Source organism: Pollicipes pollicipes, unplaced genomic scaffold, assembly GCF_011947565.3.
Source record: "Pollicipes pollicipes isolate AB1234 unplaced genomic scaffold, Ppol_2.1 Scaffold_648;HRSCAF=739_pilon_pilon_pilon, whole genome shotgun sequence".
Lineage (NCBI taxonomy): Eukaryota > Metazoa > Arthropoda > Thecostraca > Pollicipedomorpha > Pollicipedidae > Pollicipes > Pollicipes pollicipes.
In genome coordinates this window covers 75,361-85,687 of record NW_023596886.1, presented here as the reverse complement: position 1 = coordinate 85,687, position 10,327 = coordinate 75,361, and the positions used below count along the sequence as shown (strand labels likewise).

Genomic DNA, 10,327 nt, shown 5'->3' with positions numbered 1-10,327 from the left:
TATGTTGACCTGTGGCACACACCCCTAGTGGATGCAAACAATTATTTTTAGCACTTATAGCATATTTTAGAGACAATTTCACGCAGATATAAAGAGATGTGGTATCAAAGGAAACATGGCAAAATAGGAATGATGATATGACCTAATATGACTTCGGCCATGACCTCAAGCAACGAAAAAGCCTTTACAAATCTGCTCAAGTTCCGCATGAACCACCGAATGTTTGGTGCGTCTATGGATCTTTGTAATAAAAAAGTACCAAGGGAGGGGGACGCCTAAAGTCCTTGTCATTTCCACTTCCACATGGTCCATAGCCGGCATTCAATGCGAGGACTAAACGAAAACAGCGCTGTCTTTTCTTGAGAAACTGAAAAATCCAAAGACTGGTAGACTTGGTATTTGAATTTCGAACAGGTAGTAATATATATTCTATATCTCAATATAGAATGCTAAGGTGCTTTCAGCATTGAACAGACGGGACAATCTTTATTTTTGCCAATAATGTTGAGACATTTTGTCGGAAATTCATCTATTTGAATCGTGAGGCAGTCCGCCTTAGTCAATAATAATCAGATCAACACTAATGGCCCATCTACGTGTCATGGGACTCGCTCAGGTGTCACGGATAGTAAGCTCATGATGTTTTTGACTTGAATGTATTTGATAGCCCCTTCGCTATGATCCACGCCATCCCGACTAATTTCGAGTGACGTTTTGTAGCAAACTTGCACGAATTTCCACCAATGAACGCCAAACGGTTTGACCGATCGCTTAGACTATTGCACTACTTTTTCCCATCCGCAATCTGCACTCTGGGACAAATCGCAGCACAAGGCATTGACGATTCACCACACAATGACTGGCGACTTGATCATGCCACAAAACGATCGGGAAAAATTATTTAAACCTGCCGATTTGGGCATGTTTGAAGTCAAGTAACAGAACGGCGGCTTCAACTACGCCCAGCATGATCATGAATATGGTTAGCTTGATTTGGCAAGATTCTAGACTGCACAAGTTTGCCTTCCTCCTGCAAAAATTAACCGTGTTAATAATTTAGGGATAGAGTAAGATTCAAGCCTTCGCGGCATATTGAGACGCATTATATGGCCGCCGTGGAGCACCCACCTCTCAGTTAAATGCTTCGCGACAGTAACAAGCCGACCGACCGCTCTACGCTGAATTAACCGGGTGAGGCCCTCAGCAGCTTGCCAAGTTCAGCCCCGCAGCTGGCTGGCGGGTAACCTGAAGATAAACTTAGCTCGTGCTCAACGCCCACTAAATGGTTTGGCGCGCACCCGGCTGCCACCAGCTGTCCGACACTAACGTACTGCGAAGGTGACGTCATGACATCGCCAATGCTCTGCGTGTCAGTGCGCGTGTGAACAACGATTGCGTCTGTTCGGAGGCTGCCAGCGTATGGCTTCGGTGGGGCTTCATCATGGTCGCTTCGTCGTACAGTACGGCTTCGTCACGGACGCCGTAGGTGCGACAAAACATGAAGCTAGTGAAATAACTGTCTGCATCAGCATCTAACAATTAGCACATTAGCAGACAGATCACCGAATGTGCATTCAGAAGCAGGTGACTGCACCGGGACATGTACGGTGTACGTGATGATTGTAAGCTCGTATGGTCCGGTTTGGCGCGGCCGACCAGACAGCGTACGCCGTGAGCGCGTGCGAGTCCCACTATTGATCGGCCCGGCCTGCACGGCGTGCACTGTTCACCGGCGCTGCAGTTAGTCGGTGTCTTTTGGGCTGGAAGTCCGAACTGTCGCTGCGAACCCGTTCAGCCCTCTTGACAAGTGGAAACGAACGTCATCAGGCCGTTTGGCTTGTTTGGTTTCACTCGCTCAGCTTGTATAAGGACACAAAGCGTTTAAGTGCGGCCACTGCGTTGTGAGCGTTGGCAAGCATGTGGTCTTGTATAAAAAGCTTTTGATGATCATGTCGGAGAGTTTTGAACAGAAGATCAGTTGTGTCAAGTGCTCGTTGAATATCGCAACGCTCATCTGCTCGTTTAATATTACATCACCCGTCTGCTCGTTAAGTATCGCAACACCCGTCCGCTCATTACATATCGCACACCCGCCCGTTCGTTACATACCGCAACACCCGTCTGCTCTTAAAATATTGCAACACCCGTTTGCTCGTTAAATATTGTAACACCCGTTTGCTCGTTAAATACTGCAACACCCGTCCGCTCATTACATATCCCACACCCGTCCGTTCGTTACATACCGCAACACCCGTCTGCTCTTAAAATATTGCAACACCCGTTTGCTCGTTAAATATTGCAACACCCGTTTGCACGTTAAATAATGCAACACCGGTCTGCTCGTTACAGATCGCAACACTCGTCCGTTTGTTGCATAGCGTAACACTCGTCCGCTCGTAAATATTGCAATACCCGTTTGCTCTTTAAATATTGCAATACCCGTTTGCTCTTTAGATATTGCAACAACCGTTTGCTCGTTAATATTGCAACACCCGTCTGCTCGCTACATATCGCAACACCCGTTTGCTCGTTAAATATTGCAACACCTGTTTACTCGTTAAATATTGCAACACCAGTTTGCTCGTTAAATAATGCAACACCTGTCCGCTCGTTACATATCGCAACACCCGTTTGCTCGTTAAATATTACAACACGCGTTTGCTCGTTAGATATTGCAACACCCGTCTGCTCGTTACATATCGGAACACCCGTCCGCCCGTTACATATTGCAACACCCGTTTACTCGTTAAATATTGCAACACGCGTTTGCTCGTTAGATATTGCAACACCCGTCCGCCCGTTACATATTGCAACACCCGTTTGCTCGTTACATATTGCAACACCCGTCCGCCCGTTACATATTGCAACACCCGTTGCACGTTAAATACTGCAACACCCGTTTGCTCGTTACATATTGCAACACCCGTTTGCTCGTTACATATTGCAACACCCGTCGGCCCGTTACATATTGCAACACCCGTTTGCTCGTTACATATCGGAACACCCGCCCCGGTCACCATGCCACCCTGGTCACCCGCCTCACTATGAGAGCAGGATCTTTGGAAAGAGTTCGGTGATTTTTTCTGATCTGGAGCGCATTGTGTTGACACCACGCAGAGCAACAGGCCGGTGTGTGAAGAATCACAAAGACATCCGACATTGTTAACACATGGTCATGCAGGAATCCAGGAAACGCGCAGGTCTCTCAACTACCTGAATCTAGACGCACGCATTCCATATTTTAGTTAAACAACTTTGAGGATTCCCTCAGTAAAACCTAAAATCCCGTATGTTATCATATTTCCATATTGGCGGAAGATAGCCTAGTCAGCAAAAGTTGCCCCACGCTACGGCCAGTACCGTTCTAGCAGGCACGGTCTCATTGCATAGCTGGATCCGCTGCAACCCTGTATGTACCGTGCGAATTCACACCAATAATCACTGGTGGGCATCAGGAATGTTAGCGAATCGCCCTGGTTTAGCTGTCCGCGGCTCCAACGCAAAACCAAACGAAACAAATTTTTAGTGGACTTTTATTCCGCTGTCGTGTGGATCGTTGTGTTCTGCACTAAATACGCAGCAATATTTGCGATGATTTACGGCTGGATAAAATATCACAATGTCGAAAGAACGACGTGCGCCATGGATAGGAGCATTTCGTTATGTTTTCCAGACGTCGCGATCACTTAAGTTGTACGGACGGCAGCGAGCCAGTGGTGCTCAACATCATGCGTTCACAACGTTTAAAATACGCTCGTCAATTGTCACAATACCTCAAGAGTCCTCCGAGATCGGCGTACCCCAGCTTGAATCGTGAATGTGGCGTACACTGACCACCGAGCGCCGCCTGTCGGGCGATAGTGCTGCCACCTAGTGGGTTTTGTCGTAGGTGTCTTTCTCCTTGTAGCCTGACACGTAGCCGTCGTTGCTGGTCTGCTCTTCTCTTCCGGCGATGCCCTTGCCCTTGCCCGACTCGTCGAAGCGCTCCTTGTGGCTGCCAGTGTACTTGCTGGTGTCTGTGAGACGGTCCACGGCACCCGTCTTGACCGCTTTCTGTGGATACAGTGGAACGACGGTACAGAATCGTGTTCCCACGGCTTACGAAATGTTTGATTATGTTAAGTTTCTCCAGGCCCGTTTGATTATGCTAAGTTTCTCCTGAAACTGAACGTCTTGGAGCTTTTTGCAACATAAAACGCCCGAAGGTTTTCCAAAACAGGTCCCAAATGTATCAAAATATTATCCTGAGTCTAAAAAGCCTCTACGAATTTTTAACAAGCAGGACCCTCTAGAAACAAAGAGGGGCTCTCGACTTAAAGGGCGCCCTGCACCCAAATTGACCCTCTCCTGAGCGAAATATTGGCTCCGTCATTCATCATATGTGGCCCGTACAGCAAAAGACTGGCTGTAATGTTACCGATACTGGGCGAGGGTGGCGGCACGCATTTTTGGTTGTTGGGACTGGGACTGAGCTAGCCGTGGAAAATCTAGGTCAGTCCCGTACTTTACCAGGAGTTACAGTGCAGTGATGCACCAGGAGGTACTGGTTAAGCACGCCAGCAAGCAAGTATTGGTAGCCCAAGATCTGAAAAGGCCTTTTTGAAAATATTCAACAAACAAGATCTATAAGACCCTTCGGTAGAACGGAAACGATTCAGGATCTCATAACGTTCTCCTTTAAGCTTATTTGTACATGATTGTTTAGGAACACTGCTGAGGGGATCCGTCGTGGCGTAACTATGAGCGCAGCGTTTGGTGGCGGCATGAACAGCAGGGCAAGCAGTAAGGCCTGGATCAACGCCATAAGGGCAACACCGCTCATCATCGCCGCGCTCCAAAACATCTTCTATTGAATGGCAACAAGCCATGCTAAGAGTTTGAGTGATTACCTGGGGTCAGCCCCGAGAGCACTCGACCCAGAGGACGCGGGCAGGCGTCTTGGTGGAGGGGCAGTGCACGGGATCTGCACAGAGCCGATTGTAACAAGGGACATGGCATCAAGCACCAGCCGGATGCTGACCAAACACCCCAATGAGTGTAATCACCCCGCCTGCAACTCTTGCCCAGTGTTCTGCAGCTGTTACTTAAACGATATTTCGCTACGCCTATTCACGGTTTTACAATGTTTGACCTGTACCTGAGCTGCGTGGGTCTAGTCTTTCAGCATACACTGTTTCCCAAACAACAGACTGTCTCGTTCCAAATCAGTCACTGTGATGGAACTTCAAACAACTTCTGGGGAATCGCGGCATGAGGCCCGCGGAGACTTTCATACTTCATTGTTTCTTCTCCTCCATATATAGCTACAGTAGCATGAATTTTGAGCTATGACAGCACCCCCTGGCACCCCCACCCCCAATTATCGTGAATCGCTCTGCAGCGACCGAGTTTCTAAATGGACAGCATAATGCATCCGATAGTACACGGCTTTGCCTTGATATGTTTTCTATACTGCATGAGACGTGCATATGATACACGCAGCGGTTGTTGTTGTATCCGTACAATGAGTATCCGAAGACAATACACGGCACATATCGATCATAGAGTGGTATAATTTCTATAATTCTTTGGTGATGCATAATCAAGTTTGACCTATTACTTTCGATATGACCTTGACTTTGATCCCAAACATAAAAATTAATTGAAGAAATGAGCTCCCTGACATCGAAATCCCTAAAAGCACAGTACCGCACGACCCTCCAAGCCGGCGAGTTAGAATGTTGAAACCTGACCCACATCTAAGATGGCGGTGGCCACGATCTTGAATTCTGAATAATGCACAAAGGTGCGCAAGTAGCACCCAAGCTAATTGGGCTCTCCTAGGTGCATAAAACTAGTTACATAGAAGATTTCCCTCAAAAGTTCTCGGTAGTTGACATGACGGGGAGAATATAGGAAGCATAAGGATGGCGACTCGACTATACGTACCCACTCAAGTGAAAAGCGTATCATTCGATGCATACGTCGTGTATGTAGCACATCTTCATGCAAGGCTTTACCTTGTCGTATATAATGCATGCAGTTTCTGCGAGTGATATCCTTACAATGAGTATGAGGAAGAGAACGAAAGACATATATAGATCACTTAAGGTGATTTTAGTACTTTGTGATCATCTTTGACTTTTCACACTCGATGTGACCTTACGTTTTGACCCGGTGCATGAAAACTGCGGGAATGGGCACCCTGTCCCAGAAAACCCCTCAAGAGCGGTGTCACACGACCTTTAAAAACGTCGAGAAAAAAGAACTTGAACCGGACCAACATTCAAGATGGCGGTGGCCACCATCTTGAATGCTGAAAAACGCTCAAAGCTGCACAAGTGGCAACTAAACTTATTTACATTTCCTGGTTACATGGAACATATTTCCGTGACAAAAGGTCGCGCGGTGATCGACGTTGCAGGGTCTCATATATGAAGTAAAAGCCTGGCAGCTCAACTAATACGGAAACCGTGGCTCAGACCCCACATTGTCAATGCTATAATTTCCTCGAATATCTTCTCATATGACACGAATAGATTTAACCCAAACACTAGGGGTAAAGTCGAAATATACATGCACAATTGTTTGTTATTTGCCGGACCGGTTTGCCATTTTCCCCGAACTGGATGGCTATATCCGCCAATGTCCTGGCGGTACGTTTGTTTGGTTACGTCCTACCTAGCATTTAAAAGAAAAGGCAAAATGGCACAGTTTGCAGTTGAAACCCAGGTGTAGGCTGCGGCTGTGAACTGTTCCACTAATTTTAATCAAGTTTTCTTAAACTGCCCCCCCGCGCTTTTCCATAGCAAGACACAGTTACACCAATCTCGTAAAAATCCAGTTTTGGGAAACTTAGATTCTTCGGGCAAAACGATGTAAGCTCCTCCGCCAAACAGGCTGCCAGACCTGCTAGGAAGGCTGGGCGGACAGAGCCTCCTTTAATCAACGGTACCAGCGACCAGCCTGCAATAAACAGCACGTTGCGTCGAAATGGCCGGCGTAGCACCGGGATCTCTGTAATAATTTCTAGGCATGCATGCCATGAATCCGAAAACTTCGAGTTTAGCGTGCGGTTTCCACCAATTTCAGCGCAGAGAATCAAAGTTTCGAGGAATGGTAATGTTGGCAAGGAAATCTGGTGCAAAAATACCCCAAAATATTTTTTTCCAAGCAAAATAGTTTGAAAAATTCAGTGCGATTTAGCATGGCCTAGGTTCAGCGCACGCGTGACCCAGGTTGGAAGCACCGACGTCACGTAAGCGTCCGGCGCAGTGGATGAATCCTTTGCACCCGGGGCCTGTCGCAGCCTCCGCCCTCAGCAGGTATTCCAGCTCCTAGCTGGGAATACGAGGTGGCGTTCGGAGCGAGGCATTGATCTGCGCATATTTGGTTCTTCGTCTCATTATTATTACTTTCATGTTCCCAGACCACGTACCAGCACAAAAACTTCCAGATGTGAAAAATGGAGTGAGTGAACCTCGGAGTGAAAAATGCGATGTCACACCACAAAATTATGCCCACGTAGTCCAGGTGTAATTGAACCTGCTGGAATATTTTTCGTTCGTCAAATCCGTTATAATTCTTACCGTTGCGCCCTTGGTTCCGGGATCGCCACAATTCGTCAACTTCGTCTTGAAAGCATCCAAATCCATCTTCTTGGTTGATGTTATGTCTTCCAAAAATTTATTAAAGTCACCGAAACTAATTTTCTTCTGTCTGCAAAAAGTGAGCTGGTTATGCTGCGAAGTAAGATGCGGGATAATGTGATGGGTGACCCGTACCCTTCCCAAGTTGGGGTGGTTTGATAAATCATTGAGTGAATACTAAACTCGGGACAGATGCATCCATTTGTGTAAACGACTGTAAGGGTCGGTGGTGGGGGTGGTGGGGGGGGGGGTCGAAGGTCCCAATAACCTGACGTCCTGTAAATGCGCTTCTCTCAACGGGGTTAGCCCACGTTGATAGGGCAAAACGGCCAATTTTCCATTTCCATTTTGCGCGATTTAACGAACGTCTTTTTGCAGCAGAAGAGTAGTCGTGGTTATGCAATAATGTGCAAAGAGTATAGGCTGTGTGACATTTAACTTTCCTCTAAATCAGGAACAGGTATTCCAGCACAACACATTCAGGGGGAGGGGAGTTACAAACAGGGGCGTCATCTGAGATACTTTTAGCTGGGCATCAACCTACCCCCGGTGCTAACTTGAACCCTCCCAACCCAAAGCTCCTCTGAGTCCTCTCACTGCGTGACCAAAGAGGGAATACTGGGCCAGGGGCGGGGGAACTATAGCGCGAGTCGAGGGGGAGGCGCTACAAAATATTTCGAAGTTTAAAATGGGAGCCTGGGACCTTTGCAGTCTAAAATGGAAACACTTCAGTTCACAATGAGCCATCTACATGGCAGAATAGGACTTTCACAGTTAATAATGGGCCTTTTACAGGTTAGCCGGGCCTTCTACGCACCATAGGTCAGAATGGGACCTTTACGGGACACAATGGGCCCTCGTTAGGCCCAAATGGGCTATTTAAGGCTAGAACAGGCGCTTCGCGGGCCTGGATGAACCCCTCTCCCAGCCAGAATGGTTGTAACGGGCCCCCTTCAGGTTATAACGAAGCTTTTACAGGTCAGAGTGAACTCTCTTGATCAGAATGGGTCTTCTACAGGTCAGAATGGACCCTCCACAATCAATAACGGCCATCTGCAGATCAGAATGAGCCTCTTCAGGACGGCATGGATTCTCTAGAGACAAGAGGCCTCCTATGGGTCAGAATGGGCCCCTATAGACTAGATTTCGCTCTTTTGATCAGAACGGACCCGTCACAGGCCAGAATGAAGCCTTGACAGGTCAGAGTGTACTTTTACAGGCTTACATAACCCTTTACAGTTCAGAATGGGCCCTTAGCATACTAAAATAATAATAAAAATAAAATCCACAGGCTTTCCAAGTTGGGGGGGGGGGGGCTGCTCACACTGCCCCCGCCCCTGGTTCCGCGTTCTTGTACTGGATCAAATAAATGCAGAACAACTATCTTAGGTATGAGTATGCTAAGCAGTATGCTCCATAACACATCGCTATGAGTATGCATTTGGCTGCAACGTGCGGCAGCTTTTAAGAATACCAACTGTCCCAGATAAAAGTTAGTGCAGTTCGGAATTTTTGGCACTGCCTAACCAAAGTTGGGAGCCCCATTCACCATCTCTCAAAGTGTTTATATACCTTGGATTATGGTAAGGCTTTGTGCTTCGCGGCACATTTTATCGTATTTAATAGCCTCAATTTACGTATAACTTACTGCGTAGGCGTCAGAAATTCCTATCGACTTTTCATGACAAAATGTACATCACGTAATGCTTTTTTGGCTGTATTTTCATTTAATTCACTATATTACAAGCGAAGTCCGGCCACGCGGTGAAAACTTGAACAATGATGCATGCCCGCAACATCCTGAGCCAAGCCAAGTCGTTAGGCCAAATTTTTCCCAAAACGCTTAAAAAGGACGATGATTGTGCATAACACGTTCAATATCTCGGTCAGAGATCGACAACGTAACACGCGCTTGGGTGGCCGGTTGAATACGACGCGCTCGGGTTAAGGGTCGATTTGACACCGCCCTGAGATCAGGACACCAATTCACAGGATAGATAGGCCTGTGTGAAATCACTTGCATCCACTATTGAGGTCCCTTTGTCATGACTTTGGGTTAAACAAGGTCAAAATCTAGATTGATGTCCGAAGTTTCCTCAGAAATACTTATGCAGCTACCTGTAACCCGGACATCTCTTTTAAGCACAAGATTACTGGCGTTCATTTAAGGCAAGTGGTCCTATTTAATATTGAGAAGGTAACGGTGAGGGAAAACCTGCGGCATTGTTTTGTTTTTTTGAATTTCAGTGGGCGCTAATTCTCCTAAATCCGGCATGCTCCTAAAAACAAAAGGCTGGTCGAGTCAATGAAGGTCAGTAACTGAAGTTCAATAACGCATTTACTGACCTATCTGGGTTCCGAAAATCCGAAACTAGCAAAAGAAACTACTCGTCAAGGTAAGGTCTTTAGTACAAAAGCAATTTTGATTTTACCTTGACCCTTACTTTATATGTCTAAGGTCAATGGAGTTCGTCCTAATCATATATTAGATTGTCGAGTTGTTAAAGAAATCGTCTCAAAGATATACGACTTCGTGTAAACTGCGATGTCGTATCAGCTTGCACGATTCTCAGAAGTTACCTTCGCTAACAGCCATGGCCTGGCTTTGATCCGCCATAGGTCAGCGACCTTACAATGCACATCGAATTTTCTATATTTTAGCACCAAAGCTTGACTAGCTCAAATGCTGCGGATATGCA

The 10,327-nt window shown here is 46.8% G+C and overlaps 1 protein-coding gene across 1 annotated transcript; it reads right to left on the bottom strand.

The window, feature by feature from the left end:
- Window positions 1–3,556: 3,556 nt before the first annotated feature.
- LOC119106963 (tubulin polymerization-promoting protein family member 2-like) lies at window positions 3,557–7,687 on the bottom strand. The gene is made up of 2 exons (XM_037230307.1): window positions 7,569–7,687; window positions 3,557–4,053 (listed from the first exon to the last, which is right to left on the bottom strand). The coding sequence occupies exons 1-2, from the start codon at window positions 7,632–7,634 to the stop codon at window positions 3,871–3,873; spliced, it is 249 nt and encodes an 82-aa protein (XP_037086202.1). The 5' UTR covers window positions 7,635–7,687; the 3' UTR covers window positions 3,557–3,870.
- Window positions 7,688–10,327: the final 2,640 nt, after the last annotated feature.

What these genes read in the sequence shown, in the direction of transcription:
- LOC119106963 (XM_037230307.1), bottom strand. Translation starts at nt 7,634, where the DNA reads ATGGATTTGGATGCTTTCAAGACGAAGTTGACGAATTGTGGCGATCCC. An exon ending in CCGGAACCAAGGGCGCAACG is followed by an intron (nt 4,054 to 7,568) that starts GTAAGAATTATA and finishes CTGTATCCACAG; the next exon opens with AAAGCGGTCAAGACGGGTGC.